The sequence below is a fragment of the Lepidochelys kempii genome, chromosome 2, assembly GCF_965140265.1.
Source record: "Lepidochelys kempii isolate rLepKem1 chromosome 2, rLepKem1.hap2, whole genome shotgun sequence".
NCBI classification, from domain to species: Eukaryota; Metazoa; Chordata; order Testudines; family Cheloniidae; genus Lepidochelys; species Lepidochelys kempii.
The window spans coordinates 226,394,449-226,418,432 of record NC_133257.1 but is presented as its reverse complement, the minus strand read 5'-3'; the positions used below and the strand labels follow the sequence as shown (position 1 = coordinate 226,418,432).

The 23,984-nt window shown below is 42.0% G+C and overlaps 1 protein-coding gene across 7 annotated transcripts in view; it reads left to right on the top strand.

Moving 5' to 3' along the window:
- Nucleotides 1-723: 723 nt before the first annotated feature.
- Nucleotides 724-23,984, top strand: part of STEAP2 (STEAP2 metalloreductase) — a 41,245-nt gene continuing 17,984 nt past the window's right edge. For 2 of the 7 annotated variants that reach the window (XM_073334034.1, XM_073334028.1), the window contains exons 1-3: nucleotides 10,899-11,047; nucleotides 18,451-18,973; nucleotides 22,409-22,936. In XM_073334034.1, coding sequence (XP_073190135.1) covers nucleotides 18,482-18,973; nucleotides 22,409-22,936 — 1,020 coding nt within the window. In that variant the 5' untranslated portion in view covers nucleotides 10,899-11,047; nucleotides 18,451-18,481. The other 5 variants (XM_073334030.1, XM_073334029.1, XM_073334032.1 and 2 more) reach the window with 5 other exon arrangements.

The following is a 23,984-nucleotide window of genomic DNA, read 5'->3' as shown; positions in this document are numbered from 1 at the left end:
TATGTAAGTATTTGCAGAATTGGGGTCAAAATTGGTATCCCATTTGGGATGGTTTGTTCCCCCCATGTATATGTTTTCCTCTCATGGTTACCACTGTGCTGTCAAACTGAGGGGATAGATTAATTGGTTTTCTTATTCTAGGGATGTTTCACTTAATTGATGTGCCAGTGTTATACTTAGATTAAATAAAAATATTAAAAATATACTAGCTGAGGGGATAATGTGCCAGTTATGGATATTCTACTTTTTGTCATATTTCTACATTTCCATGCTGTTACTAACTACTTGATGTCTTCTTCTTGTTCCCTTTCCACCTGCTCTTGTCAGTTGAATAGTATTATTCTCAGCTCATAGTAGTTGCAAGATAGCCAAACTCCCTCTGTTGCTTCCCAAAGACACAAGTAGAATGAGGAAATCAGCAGAAGGATCCACCTAATATATACACAGTTTGTGATCTACAGCTTTTTGAAGGAAACTTGAACTTGAACAAATTCAGGCCCAGTGTTGGCAGAAAGAGAACGAGATAGTTGCCCAGTAGGCTGGCCGTGGAACAGGCTGCAAGAGTGGTGCGGAGCCCTGATCTACTCCCTCTACCTGCTCTAGTGTTAAAGCATTTAGTAAAGTCTTCTTTACCAGGGGAGCAAGGATGCCCATAGTGCACCTGGAACTCTGCATCTCTGTTTTTTGTTAAAATCTTGACTAAAGGAACATTCTGCTCTTCATATAATGAGCTAAATTTTCAAAGCAAGCCATGCAAATATTCGCCTGCAGTTCTGGATGCACAATCATTGTGGAAAGACTATAATTTTAGCATCTAAATTTTTGCTGGGTAGTTGCACATACCACTTTTGCCTTAAAATCATATAATTGGGCACCGAAATTCTATTATTTGTGTTAAGAAACCATTCTGCAGTCAAAAATTGTAGATGGAAATGAAGAGGTCAGGTGAGGGCCTGTGTGCCTACCCAACACTCAGATGGAGAGTGCAGGCATTGAAACCCTTTACTGGTTACAGTTGAAACAGAAAAAGAAGCTCTCACCCTCCAGCAGAAGAGGAGGAGAAGCTGTAGGACAGCATTATTTACTCAAAGCAGGGAGAGATTTCTCTCCACTCTTAGCAGAGGAGGAAGACCTGTGTTCTCTCTTTTTTTAACCCTGGGTGAGATAAGAGGAGAGATTTATATCTTATCTCAAAAATCTGCAGGAGCTGCCAGGCCTGAAAGAAAGTGTTCTCATCTCTGGATAATTTAAAGTGACCTGTAAAGGGTTTGTTTAAAAAAAAGGGGGGAGGTGTGCCCTATTTGCTTTTTTATAATGTACAAAGACAGTTTGAAGGCTTCATTTGTTTATTTTAAGATAAATTTTTTCTGCTTGTTTTTTATAGTAGAAATGTGGGTCTCATCTGGCCTGGAAGACTCTATGATGACTGAAGAACTAATGAAATGATGACATCACAAAAGACTGAAATTGAAGTAATTGAGAGGTAAAAGGATTTTTTTAGTCAGACTGTTTGACACTCTGGCCTGGATCCACAAAGGGAGTTAGGCACTGTGATGCTGAGCATCACACCACCTAACTTTTAGGGACCTAGAAAATCACAGGAAGAACACTGCAATCCACAAAGGCCAAGTTAGGCACCTCAGCTCCCGGTACAATGAATGGTGAGAGGTAGGTGCCCTACAGGGTTAGGCAGCAGCCAAGTGGGAATTTTGTGGATCTCAATGGTGCCTGAGCTAGAATTAGGTGGCCAAGTCTAGGGTTTAGGCATCTACATACCTTTGTGGAGCCAGGCACCTCTGCTTTTCATTTTGGTTAACACCTACTTAACTTCAATGACTATTGAACATTTTAGAGAAATGATGTCTTTATTAAAAACCCTTCAGTGAAGTTATGAGAACAGATACTGCCCTAGTGGATAGTGGGAAGCAGTAGACATGATATATCTTTATTTTAGTAAGGCTATTGACACAGGACCACATGACATTCTCATTAACAAACTTGAGAAATGTGGTCTAAATAAAATTACTATATGGTGGGTGTTACAGGTTGGATCACAGAATCCCCCTTGGGCACTGCCAACTGATGTACTGAGACTACTTCTAACCCGTTTTCCCTCTGGCAGCTTGGGACTTCAGTGCCCTGCCTGGTTTGAGCCGGTCATGCGAGGCTGCTACAAACCCAGACCCAGGTCTGAAACACGCCCCCTAACAGCTGCAGGCTTAACTGAAAACAGCTTAAAAAGTGTTCCTCTCTCCAGCACCCAGATGCCAAGTTCCCAATGGGGTCCAAACCCAAAATAAATCCATTTTACCTTGTATAAAGCTTATACAGAGTAAACTCATAAGTTGTTCGCCCTCTATAACACTGATAGAGAGCTATGCCCCCTCTCTGAGGTATTAATACACACTCTGGGTTAATTAATAAGTAAAAAGTGATCTTATTAAATACAAAAAGTAGGATTTAAGTGGTTCCAAGTAATAACAGACAGAACAAAGTGAATTATCAAGCAAAATAAAATAAAACACGCAAGTCTAAGCCTAATACAGTAAGAAAACTGAATACAGATAAAATCTCACCCTCAGAGGTGTTTCAATAATCTTCTATCACAGACTGGACGCCTTCCTAGTCTGGGCACAATTCTTTCCCCTGGTATAGTCCTTGTTTCAGCTCAGGTGGTAGCTAGGGGATTTCTCATGCCTGCAAGCCCCTTTGTTCTGTTCCACCCCTTATATATCTTTTGCACAAGGCAGGAATCCTTTGTCCTTCTCTGGATTCCCACCCCTCCTTCTAAATGGAAAAGCACCCGGTTAAAGATGGATTCCAGTTCAGGTGACATGATCACAAGTCACTGTAAGACTTCAAGCCCTCATTCCTCCCAGCCTGACTCATAGGAAGGCCTGCCTGCAAACAGAGCCATCCACAGTCAATTGTCCTGGTTGATGGGAGCCGTCAAGATTCCATGAATGGCCCACACTTTGCATAATTACAATAGGACCTCAGAGTTATATTTCATATTTCTAGTTTCAGATACAAGAGTGATACATTTATACAAATAGGATGACCACACTCCGTAGGTTATAAGCTTTGCAATGATACCTTACAAGAGACCTTTTGTATGAAGCATATTCCAGTTACATTATATTCTCACCCATTAGCACATTTTCATAAAATCATATAGAGTGCAACATCACAGTGGATGCATAACTGGTTGAAAGACCATACTCAGGATGTAGTTATCAATGGTTTGCTGTCAAATTGGGGTGATGTATCTAGTAAGGTCCCAAAGAGGTCTGTTCTGGGTCTGGCATTATTCAATATTTTCATTAATGATTTGGATAACGGAGTGGACAGTAGGCTTATAAAATTTGCCAATGATACCAGGCTAGGTAGAGTGGCAAGCACTGTGGAGGACAGGATTAGAATTCAAAACAACCTTAGCAAGTTGGAGAATTGGTCTGAAATTAAAAAGATGAAATTCAATAAAGATAAGAACAAAGTACTACACTTGGGAAAGAAAATTAAATGAACAGATACAAAATAGGGAATAACTGGCTATACAGTAGCACAGCCGAAAAGGATCTGGAGATTATAGTAGGTCACGAATAGAATATGTCTACAAAGTGATGTAGTTGCAAAACAGGCTGATATTATTCTGGGGTGTATTAACAGAAGTGTCATGTGTAAGACATGGATGGTAATTGTTCTGTTGTACTGGGCACTGGTGAGGGCTCAGCTGCAGTATTGCGTCCAGTGAGTCCAGAGGAGAGCAACAAATATGACAAAAGGTTTAGAAAACCTGACCTTTGAGGAAAGGTTAAAAAAACAGAGCATGTTTAGACTTGAGAAACAAAGACTGAGGCGGGAATCTGATAACAGTCTTTATGTTAAGGGCTGTTATAAAGAGGATGGTGATCAATTGTCCACTGAAGGTACCGACAAGAATTAAGAGCTTAATATGCAGCAAGGGAGATTTAGGCTAGACATTAGGAAAAACTTTCTAACTATAAGGACAGTTAAGCTCTGGAATAGGCTTCAAAGGAAGTTGTGGAATCCATATTAGAGGTTGTTAGAACAGGTTAGACAAACACCTTTCAGGGATGGTGTAAGTATACTTGGTCCTACCTCAGCGAAGGGGACTGGACTAGATGACCTATCAATGTCCTTTCCAGACCTACATTTCTATGATTCTATAATATACATGCTTAAGGAAACCAGAAGGTCCTACAGGGAAAAAAAAGGAAAGAGCAGATTTCATAGTCCCATTTCTAAGGTAAAAAGCAAGCGGAAAAATTAAGGGGGATTTTTTTTTTGGTTTTGTTTTGGTTTTGTTTTTCAACCTATCAGGCCCTTTTTATCCACTATGAAGAAGCAATAATGGGCAAAAATGCAATTTAAAAATAATCCTTTAACAGGCAGTCCTACTTTCCTTCACCAGGCAACCCTACAGATGGCGGGGATAAGTTGAGCTGGAAGTGCCTGGTTTGGAGAGGCTGTATCTCTCTGCTGATTAGAACTCAAAACTGGCTACCTTGGAAGCAGCACACCAAAAACTATTGCGTTTGATTTGCTACCCTGCTATTTTTTTGTGTTTGTTTTCACTACCCTGCCCAGGAGCTTTGCTTTCCCCGGGCTGGAAGAAAGATACAAAATTTCTCTTTCGCTTTGCCAACTCTGAGTCCTTTTTGTTATAGTCCCTCCTTCCAAGGAAGAAATAAAAGTTTGTCTGGACCCTGCTGGGGGAATGGAAAAAAAAAAAAAACCTTCCTGAAAGAAAAAAGTTTCCTGTTTTCTTTACACTGACTGTTTAGTATTTTTTCCTTTAAAGTACCACCGTCATTTTAAAACTCTTGTTTAAGGGCTTGTCTCTATTTAAAATCATAGAATCATAGAATATCAGGGTTGGAAGAGACCTCAGGAGGTCATCTAGTCCAACCCCCTGCTCAAAGCAGGACCAATCCCCAATTAAATCATCCCAGCCAGGTCTTTGTCAAGCCTGACCTTAAAAACTTCTAAGGAAGGAGATTCTACCACCTCCCTAGGTAACGCATTCCAGTGTTTCACCACCCTCCTAGTGAAAAAGTTTTTCCTAATATCCAACCTAAACCTCCCCCACTGCAACTTGAGACCATTACTCCTTGTCCTGTCCTCTTCTACCACTGAGAATAGTCTAGAACCATCCTCTCTGGAACCACCTCTCAGGTAGTTGAAAGCAGCTATCAAATCCCCCCTCATTCTTCTCTTCTTCAGACTAAACAATCCCAGTTCCCTCAGCCTCTCCTCATAAGTCATGTGTTCCAGACCCCTACTCATTTTTGTTGCCCTTCGCTGGACTCTCTCCAGTTTATCCACATCCATCCCTAGTGTGGGGCCCAAAACTGGACACAGTACTCAAGATGAGGCCTCACCAATGTCGAATAGAGGGGAACGATCACGTCCCTCGATCTGCTCGCTATGCCCCTACTTATACATCCCAAAATGCCATTGGCCTTCTTGGCAACAAGGGCACGCTGCTGACTCAAATCCAGCTTCTCGTCCACTGTCACCCCTAGGTCCTTTTCCGCAGAACTGCTGCCTAGCCATTCGGTCCCTAGTCTGTAGCTCTGTATTGGGTTCTCCCGTCCTAAGTGCAGGACCCTGCACTTATCCTTATTGAACCTCATCAGATTTCTTTTGGCCCAATCCTCCAATTTGTCTAGATCCCTCTGTATCCTATCCCTGCCCTCCAGCATATCTACCACTCCTCCCAGTTTAGTATCATCTGCAAATTTGCTGAGAGTGCAATCCACACCATCCCTATGAAGATATTGAACAAAACCGGCCCCAGGACCAACCCCTGGGGCACTCCACTTGACACCGGCTGCCAACTAGACATGGAGCCATTGATCACTACCCGTTGAGCCCGACAATCTAGCCAACTTTCTGTCCACCTTATAGTGCATTCATCCAGCCCATACTTCTTTAACTTGCTGACAAGAATACTGTGGGAGACCGTGTCAAAAGCTTTGCTAAAGTCAAGAAACAATACATCCACTGCTTTCCCTTCATCCACAGAACCAGTAATCTCATCATAGAAGGCGATTAGATTAGTCAGGCATGACCTTCCCTTGGTGAATCCATGCTGACTGTTCCTGATCACTTTCCTCTCATGTAAATGCTTCAGGATTGATTCTTTGAGGACCTGCTCCATGATTTTTCTGGGAACTGGGGTGAGGCTGACTGGCCTGTAGTTCCCAGGATCCTCCTTCTTCCCTTTTTTAAAGATTGGCACTACATTAGCCTTTTTCCAGTCATCTGGGACTTCCCCCGTTCGCCACGAGTTTTCAAAGATAATGGCCAATGGCTCTGCAATCACAGCCGCCAATTCCTTTAGCACTCTCGGATGCTACAGCAAGACAGCTGAAGTGCTTCAGTGTAGACCAGGGGTGGGCAAACTATGGCCCAGGGGCTGCATCCATCCCACCAGACGTTTTAATCCGGCCCTCAAGCTCCCGCTGAGGCTCCCAGAAACAGTGACAGGCCCCTCCGCCGGCTCCTACGTGTAAGGGCAGCCACAGGATTCTGCACGCTGCCCCCGCCGGGAACTGTGACCAATGGGAGCTGCAGGGACAGCGTCTGTGGACAGGGCAGTGCACAGAGCCACCTGGCCATGCCTCCATATAGGAGCCGGAGGAGGGACATGCCCCTGCTTCTGGGAGCCGCTTGAGGTAGGCGCTGCCCGGAACCTGCACCCCTGACCCCCTCCTGCACCCCAACCCCCTGCCGCAACCCTGATCCCCCTCCCACCCTCCAAACCCCTCGGTCCCAGCCTAGAACACCCTCCTGCATCCCCAACCCCTCATCTCCAGCCCCACCCCAGAGCCCTCACCCCCAGCTGGAGCCGTCCCCCTCTCCCCCGCACCCTAACTCCCTGCCCCAGCCCAGAGCCCCCTCCCACACCCTGAACTCTTCATTTCTGGCCCCACCCCAGAGCCCACACCCCCAGACGGAGCCCTCACCCCCTCCCACAGCCCAACCCCCAATTTCGTGAGCATTCATGGTTCGCCATACAATTTCCATACCCAGATGTGGCCCTCGGGCCAAAAAATTTGCCCACCCCTGGTGTAGACACTACTATGCCAACTGGAGGGATTGTCCCATTGGCAAAGGTAATCTACCTCCCCAAAAAGCAGCAGCTAGGTCGACGGAAAAAAAATCTTCTGTTAACCTGGCACTGTCTACACAGGAATTTAGATCAGTTTATCCATGCCACTGAGGGGTGTGGATTTTTCACACAACTAACCGATGTAGTTAAACCAACCTAATTTTCTTGTCTAGACCAAGCCTAAGTGTTTTACTTGCTATTGTTACATCTACACACTTTAAGGTTTATGTAATTGGACAGCTATTGGTTTAGTCAGTTTTACAGAATAGTCAGGCTCCAATTTTGCAATGAGCTTTGTGTGTGGACACACTGCTGCTCCCATGCAGAGTTCACTGCAAGATCAGGACCTCCCTCTGCTTATGGGAGGGAACTGAACCCCATTTTCTTGAGGTACAAGATAGCACCCTAACCTGTGGGCCATCTTTCATCTGTTTGAGTGGGTCTTTCACATAACAATGGGGGAGAGATTTAAAAAAATAATAATATATATATTGGCAAATTGACACTGTACATTCATAACAATCAGCAGGGAGACCCATGGTCAGGTGTAGTACTTGAAACTACCTTTAATTCATTTTTTTTAAGATGACTAGATACTAAGTTGATTGTGCCTTGTTAATGGATTAGCAAATGGCTGTGACTTATCTACAAAACCATTTGAAAAGTGGTCATAATAGAGCTAAATTTCAGAAAATATATTCTACTACACAAATGATTGGATCATAGCCAGTTAATACTGTACAAGGAGAGTAAAAGGAATACATTTAAAACAGGTTAAAGCAAAGGGTACTTGTACAGGTCAGCAGTTCAAGTATCCAAGAGATAAAAGTTCAGTGGTTCAAGGGTACTGAGGCCCACTCTTGTTTTCCTTGTTAATGAATGATCCTGTGAAGGTCACTTAAAACTTGTTTAATTGCCAAACAACCAGAAAATGAAATCGGGGTACATATCAATATGAAAGAGTAAAGCAACTAAATTCACAACTGTGTTAGTAAGCTTGCCTTCTATTTATGCATTTGATATGTGAAATTAATTCTAGTAACATGTAAGATAATTAGATTAAAAAAACAATGTAGCCGAGAGTACCGTAAATGACTTCAGTGGGAGTTTGCATGCATAACGGCATACAGGATCAGGGCCTGAACTGGAACATCATGCAGTGCACAGACCAGAATGTGTGGGACTAAGAGAAGGCAAATTTAACCGGTGAACAATCATAAGGCAAAAAGCTGTGAAACAAGAGATAGCTGCAAATCAAATTCAGAGAGCAATACCTGAGCTGTCTGCTTACAAAAAAAGTATTCTCCTTGCTACAGTATTAATCTAATGCAATATCCTCTAAAAGTTTGAATACGCTATGATAATTATCACATTTTTTACTGTGATAGTACACATATGAGGAGTATAAAAATGCACAATACAGAAAAAATATCGTAAGTATTCAGGTTAGGATCTTCCTATGAATGTTGATATATTCTCAGTCTGAACTTTCACTTCAAATAAGTTAAGTTTCTAGTCTGTGACTGTGATTAGCCTTCACCTTGTAAGCATATGTAAGAGATAGCTGCAAATCAAATTCAGAGAGCAATACCTGAGCTGTCTGCTTACAAAAAAAGTATTCTCCTTGCTACAGTATTAATCTAATGCAATATCCTCTAAAAGTTTGAATACGCTATGATAATTATCACATTTTTTTACTGTGATAGTACACATATGAGGAGTATAAAAATGCACAATACAGAAAAAATATCATAAGTATTCAGGTTAGGATCTTCCTATGAATGTTGATATATTCTCAGTCTGAACTTTCACTTCAAATAAGTTAAGTTTCTAGTCTGTGACTGTGATTAGCCTTCACCTTGTAAGCATATGTAAGCATATGCAGAGTTGTCATTGTGAATATCTCCTGTGACAAATTATGCCCATTTTAATGTAAATACTTTAAACAGTTAAGAGAGTCCCAAGAACTAGCTGAAGCACCAACTGCAGTAAAACAATATTAAAATATGTAAAGTTATTTTGAGTTTGCATATAATTAAGACTATATTTGATTAATATTTTGAGCTGACATTTTAAAGTCTCTAGATGTAGACTGCTATAGTTGAACTGGCTAAGGAAAAACAAACCAGACATCTGAAAACATTCTGAACCCTTTCCAAACCAAAGGAGGACTGCCAAGTAGTTAAAACAGGGAACTAAAGGGATGAATTTCTGGTCCTCACATTAAGTGGGAAAAATCATTTGGTGCCTGTTCCAAAGCTCATCTTTCCTTTGACTTCACTGAGCTCTAGATCAGGAAATAAGGTCCTGGGAGCTCAGAGTGCAGCAGCCTGGAGGATCAGGTTCTGAGTTTGTCTGTGCTTCAGTTTCCACATATGCAAAATGGTTAGAAACATCTCCACCATGCACAGAGCTGTATTATTTAATGTTTGAAAAAGCTCTGAGCTTTTGTGATGAAAGGGTTTCTTAGATCTCTTTGCAAATTCATATCATATTTGTTAGTATTCATGGGAACAAATGTTTGATGTGGTGATACATATAACTCAGATTTTCTAAATAAAATAAAGCCTTACACTCATGAACTACCCTGCAGGAACAAATCACTCTGTACATCTAATGTATGAAAATATACACATTAAGAATTTCACTGAGCTGACATAAGTAACTTCCGATGAAGTGAGCTGTAGCGCACGAAAGCTTATGCTCAAATAAATTTGTTAGTCGCTAAGGTGCCACAAGTACTCCTTTTCTTTTTATTTTTTTAATCGCTTGTGTGTGTATTGGCTGTTTTCTGTTGGACCCAGTTGTGCCCATTTGTTGTTTAATCCCTGGCTGCTTTTATAACATGCATGTTGAACACACAGGGCTAATTGCTGTCCTCTTTTTACACTGATGTAACCATATTGCACAGATGTAATGGACAGAACTTGTCCCGTAAATTTACATTAAAAACAAAAATCTGCAGTTGTTACACAGGAAAACACCACATTGCAGTCAGTGGGGGATTTACCCAAGTAAGGCCTGCAGGTTTGGGCTCTTAGGCCTAAATCCTCAAAGGTGTTAGGCATGCAACTCCCACAGAAATCAATGGGATTTAGGTGCCCAAATACCTTTGAGGACCAGTGCCTGAGAGTTTAGGTTTACTTTTTATAACAGTTAAGCCAAAGTATGTGCTGACTTATACTTTATGTGACCCCAGTACAGGGAACAAATGAATCAGGTTACAATCATGTGACAGACATAAATTAAACCCAGGGGCCAAAATTCTCTGTGCACACCCCCATCCAATGTGGGTGAAACCAGCGTGGGCTGCACTCAGTGCAGAATACAGGCCCTTGGAGAGAATTTTTACCTCCTGATTTCCGACCATGCCACCGCTGACAATGGCTCGGTAAAGAAGCTGCATTTTTGAAACGAGTAACTAGAGGCCGGGTCCTATTAAAGGCCAAAGCCGCTTCCTGCGGGGCCCAAACGCAGGGCCGAGTTGGAGGGGGGTTTCGAGTCACGGGGAGCCCATTGCCCAGCCTCTGACGGCGAGCGGGGCTCTCCGGGGAAGGGCTCCAGGCTTGCAGACCACTAGGGGTTTGGGTCAGGAGGAGTCACCGCTCTGGGTGAGGCGCCGAGCAGCGGCGGAGAGGCGGCAGCAGGAGGGCTGGACCCCGGCCCCCTTGGCCTCCCTGCACCCACACGCCCCCATCGCTCCGTCTCACTCCGCAGCCGCCCCCCGCCCGCCGCCTGTCGCGGCTGCGCTCGGAAGGAGCCGGGGCCGGGCCGGCCTGTGGCGAGCGCGGGCCCGGCCGCAGGGGGCGGGCTGGAGGAGCGGGAGAAGCGCCTCCCTCCAGGTGCCGGGGGCTGGAGTCCGGAGAGAGACGCGGCGCGGCTGCTGCTGGAGGCTGGTCGCGGGAGGTGAGCGGGTCCCGGGCGGGGCGGGGCGGGGGGATGCATCCCCCCTGCGCACGTCTCCGCGGTGGGCTGCACGGGGGCAGGAGCGGGGGCGGGGGGGCGGTCGGGAGAGCCTTGCCCTCCCAGCCCCACCGTGGGCCAGAGCTCTGCGGCCCCATCCATCCAGTCCCCCTCTCCCGCCAGTGCCAGCATCCCCCTCCTCTCCATCCTTGGGCCGGGAGCATCCCGGGATGAGCAGAGCAAGCGCCAGAGGGGGGCAGCGCCACAGACCTGCGCTGCTGGGGCCACAGGCTGCCGGCTCCAGCCCAGCGGCTGGCTGCCAGCTACCCCTCAGCACAGTAGCTTCCTGCCAGGCCTGATGTAGCTTGCCCCCCGCCCCCAAAGAAACAGCTAGAGGGGCGCATTCTGCACTGATCATCCACCTCTTTTTGCGCACACACCCACCCTGCAGTTCAGTGGGGCACGCAGGGTATAAAGTCAGCCTACAGTTGGACCCAGTGCATGTTATCGTGGGCAGGTCAAATTTTGAAAAGCACCAAAGTCACTTTCAGTGTCAACTATTGTCAGTGGGACTCCGGCTGGTAAGTGACTTTGGCGTGTTGGGAAATGTCCCCTGAGAAGGTACCAGGCCAAATTCTGCTCTGTTGCACACCAATCATTTCTTCACTGACTTATTCTGGTAGCAGCTAGAGGTCCCAACCAAGATCAGGGCCCCCATTGTGCTAGGTACTGTACAGATGAATAGTGAGACAGTTCCTGTCCCCAAAGAGCTTACAGTCTAAATAGACAAAGCATGGGAGAGGGGAGTGACATAAAGAGAGAAGTGACTTGTCCAAGGTCCGACAGTAGATCAATGGCAGAGGCAGGAATAGACTCTATAGCTGGTCTACTCTTAAAAATGCGGTCAACATAGCTACGTTGCTCAGGGCTGTGAAAAATCCACTCCCTGAGCATCATCGTGGTGCCAACATAATTCCCAGCGTAATAGTTAGGTTGATGGAGGAATGCTTCCATTGACCTAACTAACATCACTCAGGGAGAGGGAGTACCTACAGTGACAGAAAAACCTCTTCTATTGGTGTAGGCTCTACGCTAAAGGCTTATGCCACCATAATAATTACGCCATAGCTATGCTGGTGCAGCCCCTATAACGTAGACATAGGTTTCCTGGATCCCAGCCTAATTCCCCAGCCTCTATGCCACATTGCCTTTCAAATTACACCAGTGTAACTGAGAACAGACTTTGGCCCAGTTGTCTATATGCAGGGTGGAAAACCACTGTGGATTCTTTTAAGATGAAAGGGCTTAATTGTTAGAGAAGGTGTTTTAATTACTTTACTTAACAACAGGTTCATTGACTAGGAGCTTTTCTCTTTCTCATTTTTTCCCTTTCCATTTTTAACATTCTGTCTCATTTTTCTATGTTTTTATTGCTCTGTATTTTTTTATTTTTTTATTCTCTTTCCCCTTATTTCTGTCTCTCTACCTTTCTTCCTTCTGTGTTTCTTTCTTTCTGCATGTTCCTGGAAGCTACAAGAGGAAAATTAAAAAGGAAGCCATCATCTTGAAAAGCATATTTCTGACTGAAAAATTTGTATTATCCATAGTAAAAAGTAACACTTAAAATAACTATAAGAGAAATAAGTTGGCAAAAAACAAATATATTCCACTTTTTTAGTTTGTGTACTTTGTCCATTTGACAACACTTTGTGTATAATGAGTTTCTCTTTTCCCTCTGTAAAGCCAGTCAGTGTCTCCCTTGCTGAACAACCCTTATCAACTTCAGTAGAGTAGCAGAATAAAAGATGTATTTGATAGTATCCCTCTAACTATCAAACAGCCTGTAGAACAGGGATTTAGAATTTACCATGCCAAACCATATCATTAGTCCGTTAAATCTAGCACTTAGCCCCTTGCCTAATACCAGCATAAGACCCCAAACCTCAAAAACTAACCAACCAAAAATTCTATATTTGAGAGACTTAGCTGGCTAGTTGTGCAGTGCAGAGAGATTCCTTCCTTCCTAATCTCCACAGGTGATTTATGACAGTGAAATATTATTAGGTGAAGCATGAGATATGTATTTACTTTCTCTTGAGTGACTACAAATTTTATTTTTAAAAAATCTCTGTAAAGATCCATCTGGCTGTCTTCCCAATTCTGCCAGTGCTACTAAAACCAGGAAACCATTATTATGTATGGATGATTTTGAATGCTAGTTAATTTTGTGGAATTCTATTTGGCTAACAGCTATGGGAGCTCCATAAAGCCATCAGACACTCTTGATCCTGTTGCTATTGGTAGCACCCAAGAAAACAGCTCAACAAATGTAGCTGTGGATGAAATATTCCTTGTGAATTATTGCTGGATGCCATAACCTTAGCTTAATGAGTTTCTTAATACTTTGTACTCAGCAACATTGCCTTAAGGATATGTCAGTCTGTTTTTTTCCATGCAATCTTCCAATCTGTAATTGTCAAAGCAGCTGGTGGTGAAATCTTTGAAGCCAGCAATCCTGACATCACATCTGTTGGGTACTTGATTTGTGACATATGCCTTACACAACAACGTCCCAGAACACTCCAAAAGCAGAGAGTCTTGGATCAAAATTTCAGTGAAGTGCTGCTTCTGTGTTAATAATGGGTTCTCACAAACATAATCTTCCCTAGTTTGCAATACAGATCAGCCACCAATAGCCCCTCCTCCCAAATGCTAGTTGCAATGCAGACACTTGCATCTCTTGATCCAGCATTTTTCAGTCCCATCCTAATTACTTGATCCTTGGTACTTCCTAATACTTTTCCTAATTATCTGGCTTTTCTTCACACCCTTATTTCCATTCTCCCACTCACCAGGGGTCTCAGGAGCACAGGGTTTTGTCCCACGGTGGTTGTGCTGCTGAAGAGGGTGTATGTATATGGGAATGAAAGTAGAATGGGCAAGTTGTCTTGCAGAGAAGCCATCACTGCATGTCCTTTCACAGCTCCCAGCTAGGGCCGGATGAGCATTTGCCTCTACTTGTGCTACCTGCTACTATAGCTGCAGTCAAAGTGACGGGAGCCATCAATCTCAATGATGTTTGTGATCCAGGCAGTCACTTCTCAGCATAACATTAGTCTTGGATTGTTCACTCAAGATTTGCAATACTGTTGTTAAATTTAAAATTGACTCAGGTGCATAGGCTTGAAGGAGATGCACTAAAATGAAGCAGTCGCAGGTATTGCTCGGTAGCCTACAGGGACAGCTGAGTCAGTTCAAAATATATATACCTACAAAGGCAAGGATGCCTTTGAATGGTCTGTTTGAATGTTCCCTTTGTCATTAATGGAGTCACCACAAGTAGTAACCTTGGACCAAACCACAGCTATTGAGATGGGCCTTGTATACTACATAGAGGAAGTTGAAACAGTATTAGGTGAAAAAGGCCTGCTTAAATGATAACTAGTGTGGAGCCTCTTGAAAGAGGGGATGTCAAGGTTCCTCCCCCACTCTGAACTCTAGGGTACAGATGTGGGGACCTGCATGAAAAACCTCCTAAGCTTATCTTTACCAGCTTAGGTCAAAACTTCCCCAAGGTACAAAATATTCCACCCTTTGTCCTTGGATTGGCCGCTACCACCACCAAACTAATACTGGTTACTGGGGAAGAGCTGTTTGGAAACGTCTTTCCCCCCAAAATACTTCCCAAAACCTTGCACCCCACTTCCTGGACAAGGTTTGGTAAAAAGCCTCACCAATTTGCCTAGGTGACTACAGACCCAGACCCTTGGATCTTAAGAACAATGAACAATCCTCCCAACACTTGCACCCCCCCTTTCCTGGGAAATGTTGGATAAAAAGCCTCACCAATTTGCATAGGTGACCACAGACCCAAACCCTTGGATCTGAGAACAATGAAAAAGCATTCAGTTTTCTTACAAGAAGACTTTTAATAAAAATAGAAGTAAATAGAAATAAAGAAATCCCCCCTGTAAAATCAGGATGGTAGATACCTTACAGGGTAACTAGATTCAAAACATAGAGAACCCCTCTAGGCAAAACCTTAAGTTACAAAAAAGATACACAGACAGAAATAGTTATTCTATTCAGCACAGTTCTTTTCTCAGCCATTTAAAGAAATCATAATCTAACATGTACCTAGCTAGATTACTTACTAAAAGTTCTAAGACTCCATTCCTGGTCTATCCCCGGCAGAAACCAGCATACAGACAGACCCACAGACCCTTTGTTTCTCTCCCTCCTCCCAGCTTTTGAAAGTATCTTGTCTCCTCATTGGTCATTTTGGTCAGGTGCCAGCGAGGTTACCTTTAGCTTCTTAACCCTTTACAGGTGAGAGGAGCTTTCCCCTGGCCAGGAGGGATTTCAAAGGGGTTTACCCTTCCCTTTATATTTATGACAGGGGACCACAACCCTTTTAATCAGGACAGTTTAGACCTTGCCCATACTGCTGCTTCCTAATGCGGTGAAAGAACTAGTCAGGATGGGGAAGGACAGTGTAATGGAGCACAATCCTGAACTGACAATGGTGTGCTCATATGGTGCCTTTTTGGAAGGAAAGGGGCATAAATATATCTGCATAGACCAGGGGTCGGCAACCTTTCAGAAGTGGTGTGCCGAGTCTTCATTTATCACTCTAATTTAAGGTTTCACATGCCAGTAATACATTTTAACGTGTTTAGAAGGTCTCTTTCTATAAGTCTTTAATATATAACTAAACTATTGTTGTATGTAAAGTAAACAAGATTTTTAAAATGTTTAAGAAGCATCATTTAAAATTAAATTAAAATGCAGAGCCCCCCAGGACCGGTGGCCAGAACCCGGGCAGTGTGAGTGCCACTGAAAATCAGCTCGTGTGCCACCTTTTTCACGCGTGCCATACGTTGCCTACCCCTGGCATAGACCTAAGAAGGTCAATGTAGCAATAAGGAAGAAAGGTATATTCTCTCATCATACAAGGTACAATCTCAGAGTGAAATGCTAAAAAGTGTCCATTCTCATTTGGGCATTCCAAAAGAAGTAGTCAGTTCCGTTTTTATGTGTACAGTATAACTTCCAGCCTCCATTTCCCACAAGAGAATAGACTGGTGGGGAGATGAAGTACAAATGGCTAAGAGAATTCTTCAGCAAAAAGCCCATGTGTTAATTCTCCTAACCATAGGGCAATCTTCATGTCAGGCACTGGAGTGAGTCCACCTCAACAGTTTTTGGGTCCACATATCAGAGCAAAGTAGTTAACTTTGGAGGAAAATGTTTGTCCTTAGGGGCCCTGCAAAAAGGATATAAAACTGATAGATAATTCAAGTGAATTCAACTGGACAATACCCTCTTCAAGTCCAAAAGATTTTCAGATCTGGATGAGTAGAGAAGTTGGTGTTTTGTTTGAATCTATTATTATTTGCTGTTAAATATTCTTGTTAAAGATTGCTCATCTAGGGGTGGGAAAAGGTGTATTGTTTCTTTAAATCTGTAACAGCTAGGTAGAGGGAGGTTTGCGAATGCTCTAAGCCAGTGATACTCAGACCTCAAATTAGCAATCAACATTACCAAAGAGTCACAGTAGTGTGAATTCACTGTTTCATTTACTTTATATATATATATATATACACACCTATAATTTTCACCAAGTATTATTATTTTATCAACTACAATTGGTTAATAACATAGTAAAAGCATCCTGATTGGTTAATACCTTAAATTAGTTAATAATTAAATCTTACATAATTTCATATGTGCTGCAAAAAGTTGTAGGAGACACATTAAAGAGACACTTGTGGCTCCCAAGCCTCAGTCTGAGTAACACTGCTTTAGGCAGAAGTTCTGCACTGAAGGTAAGGTAGAAGCTTTAGGGAAAATACTGTTTTCCTCATTCTACTAAAGTGTCTTGTTCAGGGTTAGAAGAAAATTACTGTGATTTTTTTTGCCATTGTCACCTGACACTCATCGTCTCTGAAAGATCAGGCCAAAACATGATATTGAGAGCCAATGTAACCCTGCTTCAATGTTTCTTCCATTGTTGCAGTGCTGAGTGAAAGGGTAATACATAGAGCTGTAACACTGAATCCTTTGGCCAGTCTTCTCATTCAGGGTAAGTAAAATATCATTAGTTAGTAAGAGGTTGTTTCTTTTTTTGTTAGACTTGAAGGATGTAAGTGATATGATATTGTGCCTGGATTGCCGTACAACTAGGTGTGGTAGATATATTGAACAACCATATTGTTTCGCAATTCTTAGTTTGGCATGCACCCAGGACCAAGAATGATTTTGCAGATATTTTATTTGGATATAGGGTTGCAAGACACTGGCTTCAGAAAGTAAAACTTGCCTAAACTTAGTTGTTGCATTTAGATTCATTAGGTAGATTTCATTCTTCTTTAGAAAAGTCTTAGACTGTAAACTCTTTGGGGCAGATGCTGTCTTTTTGTTCTGTGTTTGCACAGCACCTAGCCCAGTGAGGTCCTGGTCCATAACTAGGGTTTCCAGATGCTATGATAATACCAATAATAAATATTTGTCTTGCACGGTGGAAAAAGAAATAGAGACACATATTAGGCTTCCAGGCTATTTAATAATTGTTTGTCTCTCTTGTATTACAAATAGGCTACCTTAGGTCCCCTGCAGATTGCTCCAGTCCTACAGTCATGAATGCTACTGTGAGATTTCATCATGACAAGTCAACACATGTAACAACTGTAATAATAAAATACTTAAAGCTTTTGTACATAGCTCTCATGATAGTGATCCCAGAAAGAGTTATGATCCTAATTCTACAAAGGGTACAGAATGATTAAGGTCAGCATTTTCAAATGTGTATCCCCCAAAGTCAGGAACTTAAAGCCATATTTAGGCACCTGCTTTTTCAGTGGTGGAGTCAACAGAGTTCCTTGGAATTTACCCCAGAGTAACTTGAGATCATGATGTGTAATCAAGAACAGAATATAGCCCATTGTCTCTCACCCATATGTGAAATCTCCCTTGGATCATTAGCACTGGCTTCCTTGCGCTCTCCACTAAATCTTATAGCTGTTAGCCCCAAAGCCTTCTCCCCTACATTTTTTTCCATTTGGAACAGCATTCACATATCTCTTCTGCATAGACTCCGCATCTTATTTCAAATACATTTGAAAATGCATATTTACTCCCTTGCCTGTACTTTTTAATTTCTTTCTTATTTTCTCTCCATTGTTATTTATGTCTGCAACTATATTACTTAACTGCTTAAAACATTTTGTATTTCATATTGTGTCACTGTCACGAAACAGAATAAAAGTGATTAGTGTATACGTTATAAAGAAGAGTAAATAGGTTAAATTAGACCCACCAAATTTGCTTTAGAGTGTGTTTTGGTTACTCTGGTGTCTTGTAAAAATGTATAATGCTGCATATTTTCTTTTTGTTTTCTTTTAAAGGAAATCATTGTAAGCTTGGTGTCTTGGAAATATGGAATCAATCTCTATGATGGGAAGTCCTAAGAACCTCAATGAAACCTTCTTACCAAATGGTGTTAATGGTATCAAGGATGCCAGTAAGATCACAATCGGCATATTTGGAAGTGGAGACTTTGCCAAGTCCCTGACCATTAGGCTTATAAAATGTGGATATCATGTGGTCGTAGGAAGCAGAAACCCTAAATTTGCTGCTGAGTTCTTCCCACATGTGGTTGATGTTACTCACCATGAAGATGCTGTAGCAAAAACTAACATCATTTTTGTCGCCATACACAGAGAACATTATGCCTCTTTGTGGGACCTCAAGCATTTACTTATAGGTAAAATCCTTGTAGATGTTAGCAACAATATGAGAGTGAATCAGTATCCAGAATCCAATGCAGAGTATTTGGCCTCCCTGTTCCCAGATTCGCTGATTGTCAAAGGATTTAATGTCGTCTCAGCCTGGGCACTGCAGTTAGGACCAAAGGATGCTAGCAGACAGGTACGCTTTGTGTTTGAGTTCATTTAGTGTGTGTGTGCAGAAAGAAAACTACAATAACTGTAATAACTGTAACTCCCTGGTATCAGCTGTCAGAACCAACACTTACTGTCTTTTTCCAAAAACGTTATTTTTGTAAATTTTTCCCTAACACTAGATGTGAAACATAAGCCGGTATGGTCCGATATACAGCCGACCGTACTGGACCTGGGGCAGCTTCCCCAGGCCGGCAATTTAAAAGGGCCCCAGGCTCTCAGCAGCGGCCAGAGCCCCTGGCCCTTTAAACCGCTGCCAGAGCCCTAGGGGTCCCGGCCGCTGCAGCTACCGCTACCATGGGGCTCTGGTGATGATTTAAAGGGCCCGCAGGCAGAGCTCCAGACCCTTTAAATCACCTCTGGAGCCCTGGGCTGGTGGCAGCGATGTAAAGGGCCTGGGGATCTAAAGGCACCGCCCCTTCCACCCGAGTCCCCACCCCTTCTGGTTGAGCCCCGCCCCCTTGCTCAGGACACTGGCCCTGTGTACCGGTAAGTCCCTTAAGTTAATTTCACCCCTTCCTAACACCTAAACAAGGCTAGAAGCTGCATTTCCTGCAGTGTTCTACTTTAGCTGTTAGTGATGGTATCAACTGTTGCAAGAGAAATTGTGGGAAATAAGTAGATGATCTAATTTAAAAGAGTTTACTTTCAAGCTGGCAGCTTGGCTGTAACTAAAGGCATAGTTTGTTTTGTAGGCCTAGGTCTTCAACTGCCCTGAGCTCACACAGTTGAAGTAAAGGAGGAAGGCAAAGGCCGCTTAAACCTACTTTAGTCCTCTCCCAACCTTAGGGACCATTCCACTAGCACAGGGTCTCAAGAGCCCCTCATGCTCAAGCTCCATCCCTAAATACCTCCAGCACTCCCTAGAGTGCCTCTTGCGCAAATTGGAGAAGCAGATAGGGGCTCAGCTGCTCGTTAAAGCTGCTTTAGGGTTTTTTTGCACTGCTGGAGTAGTGCAAAGGTGACTTAAGCAAGGCTAAAAATCTGGTCTTTGGTACCTTGTGCTGTATGTAGTTTATTTTATTATACCTCAGTCAAAGTTGAACTCAAAGCTGATCATCTATAGGTTAAAAAGATGATCAGATGCCATGGTGATGAGCAAACTACATGACCATAGGTAAAAAAAGGAGCAAAATCTAGCACTGTGTTTATATTGTGTAACAGCACTTTTTTTTTAAGTGTAATGAAGTACCCCTTGGATCTTGCATCTTTTTTTTCCCCTTTAACATCCCGCAAAGCCATCCCTACTTGTTTCAGAACCTGAGCTGTGAAATGCAGCTCAAATTGTTATACAAAGTATGATTAGTTAAAAAACAGAGGTTAAGTGGGGTTCCTTCTTTGTTTTTTGTTGTCCTGGGCCATTGGGCAAGCTTTCTATTAGGGTTGTCGATTAATCGCAGTTAACTCACTCAATTAACTAAAAAAATTAATTGTGGTTAAAAAAATTAATTGCAATTAATTGCAGTTTTAATCATACTGATAAACAATAGAATACCAATTGAAATTTATTAAATATTTTGAATGTTTTTCTACATTTTCAAATATATTGATTTCAGTTACAACACAAAGTACAAAGTATACAGTGCTCACTTTATATTATTTGTATTACAAATATTTGCACTGTAAAAATTATAAAAGAAATAGTATTTTTCAATTCACTTCATACAAGTACTGTAGTGAAATCTCTATCATGAAGGTGCAACTTATAAATGTAGGGGTTTTTTTGTTACATAACTGCACTCAAAAACAAAACAGTATAAAACTTTAGAGCCTACAAGTCCACTCAGTCCCACTTCTTGTGCAACCAATTGCTAAAAGAAACAAGTTGATTAACATTTATGGGAGATAATGCTTCCCACTTCTTATTTACAATGTCACCTGAAAGCGAGAACAGACATTCACATGGCACTTTTGTACCCAGCATTGCAAAGAATTTACATGCCAGATATGCTAAACATTCATATGTCCCTTCATACTTTGGCCACCATTCAAGGGACATGCTTCCATACCGATGACGCCTGTTAAAAAAATAATGCATTAATTAAATTTGTGACTGAACTCCTTGGGGGAAAATTGTAGGTCTCCTGCTCTGTTTTTTACCTGCATTCTGCCATGTTTTTCATGTTATAGCAGTCTCAGATGATGACCCAGCATGTTGTTCATTTTAAGAACACTTTCACTACAGATTTGACAAAATGCAAAGAAGGTACCAATGTGAGATTTCTAAAGATAGCTACAGCACTCAACCCAAGATTTACAAATCTGAAGTGCCTTCCAAAATCTGAGAACAACAGGGTGTGGATCATGCTTTCAGTAGTCTTAAAAGAGCAACACTCCGATGCGGAAACTACAGAACCCGAACCACCAAAAAAGAAAATCAATCTTCTGCTGGTGGCATCTGACTCAGATAATGAAAATGAACATGCGTCGTTCCGCACTGCTTTGGATTGTTATCGAGCAGAACCCATCATCAGTATGGACGCATGTCCCCTGGAAGGTGGTTGAAGCATGAGGGGACATATGAATCTTTAGCGTATTTGGCACGTAAATATCCTGCAGTGCCGACTGCAACAGTGCCATGGGAACGTCTGTTCTCACTTTCAGGTGACACTGTAAACAAGAAGCAGGCAGCATTATCACCTGCAAATGTAAACAAACGTGTTTGTCTGAGCGAATGGCTGAACAAGAAGTAGAACTGAGTGGACTTGTAGACTCTATAAAGTTTTACCTTGTTTTATTTTTGAATGCAGTTATTTTTTGAACATAACTCTACATTTGTAAGTTCAACTTTCATGATAAAGAGATTGCACTATAGTACTTGTAGTAAGTGAATTGAAAAATACTATTTCTTTTATTTTTACCATGCAAATGTTTATAATAAAAAGTAAATGTAAAGTGAGTGCTGTACACTTTGTATTCTGTGTTGTAATTGTAATTTGAAAATGTGGAAAACATCCAAAAATATTTATATAAATGATATTCTATTATTGTTTAACAGCGTGATTAATCATGATCAATTTTTTTAATTGCTTGACAGCCCTACTTTCTATATTTTAAGTGGTTCATTCATTTTTAACATGATTTTAGCCATTGGCCCAAAATTCATTCTAATCCTGTAGACATTTTAGTGTTGTGAATACCAGGCATCTTGAAACCAGTTTATATTAACTCAGATGATATACTGTTTTTTGTTTAGGATACCTGGTTGTTTAATCATTTTTCATATTTCAATATTGACCTGAGTTGTTCAAGGGTTAATTTTTATGGTTCAGTTAATGTGCTAGTGACGATGGCTAATTTAGATCTTTGTACTGTGACTTCTGCCTGGAGGCCTTGAAATTGTTGATTTCATCTTTAAAAGCATCTCTGTGACTAAAAATAATTAATTTGACTTTTCCATCAGGTCTTTATATGCGGTAACAACGTTAAAGCTCGCCATCAAGTTCTTGAACTTGCCCGACAGCTGAATTTTATTCCCATTGATTTAGGGGCATTATCTTCTGCAAGGGAGATTGAAAACTTACCTCTGCGGCTGTTCACATTGTGGAAAGGGCCGGTCGTGGTGGCTGTTAGTTTGGCCACTTTTTTCTTCATCTATTCTTTCATCAGAGATATAATACATCCGTACGTGAGAAATCAGCAGAGCGACTTTTACAAGATTCCCATTGAGATTGTGAACAAGACTTTACCAGTTGTTGCTATTACTTTGTTGTCTCTGGTGTATTTATCAGGACTCCTGGCAGCTGCTTATCAGCTTTATTATGGCACTAAGTATAGGCGACTTCCTCCCTGGCTGGAGAGTTGGTTGCAATGTAGGAAACAGCTTGGACTACTCAGTTTTTTCTTTGCTACCGTGCACGTGGCTTATAGCCTCTGCTTACCTATGAGGAGGTCTGAACGATACTTGTTTCTTAATATGGCTTATCAACAGGTAAGAAACACCATTTTTTATCTAATGACAGAAGAGTGAGTCAGAATGCCTTGATTGTATTTATGTGACATATATCAGTGTCTTTGAATACATTTTCAATGGAAAATCTTTGGGGCTACATTGGGACTGCCTATTGGCCAATAGGGAAAGAGGGTACAAGGAGCCCCCTACCTTGTGGCAAGCCTCAGATGCGGTCAGCCACAATCAAGTCCCTGCATTAGGGGGAGTCTAGCATTTGTTCCCTTTTTTATTCCCTACCAGACATGAACATTACCCTAGAGAGGGTGGGGAAGAGGCAGGACCATGGTAAAATCAGAAGAGCACTCTTAGTTTCCATCATGTTGGGATGTAAGGGCTGAATGATAATTCATAAGAAAGCTAAAAACATCTAGCAAGTTGTTTTCGTCTCTCTAGTCCCAAAGGTTTTGGTATGTGTATGTCATAAATGTAGATTTACGTTGTTGAAAAGGTTTTTAAGGGTGGCCGCATTAATATACAAATTATACACACGGATCCCTCACTGCATCACTGAAATGCAGACACTTTTGGGCAGAGGTATGCCAGCTGTTTAATAGCATGCAGCAACACCACTCAACTGTCTAGGACAGCAAAATCCTAAGCAAATATATGTTCCTACTAGGAAAGATGAAGATGCTGTATCACTTCTCAAACTAGTGGTAAAAAAAATATTATGTTTACAAGAAATTCTTTGTTCCCGTACAGTTATTGGCAGGAGGCATTGACTCAGAGTTCTGAGCAGCAGTTAGTTTTATATCAAAACAATCATCCTAGACAGAAAGATCACTTTTTCTAATCAAACTGTCAGTGAGGTGTCGGTTTGCCTCTTCTACACTAGCATTTCATAAAGCAGGTTGGGCGTTCAGCATATGAAATCTGCAGAGAAGAATGAGGCAGGAAGAAGCAGCAGCTAAGCAAATCAAGCCATAATAATGGAAAGAATAAAAGGGGATTGGATCAACAGTGTAGAAAGAAGGGTGAGCATGAAGTATTGAAATAAAAGAGCTGAAGAGCATTAATGAATCTATGA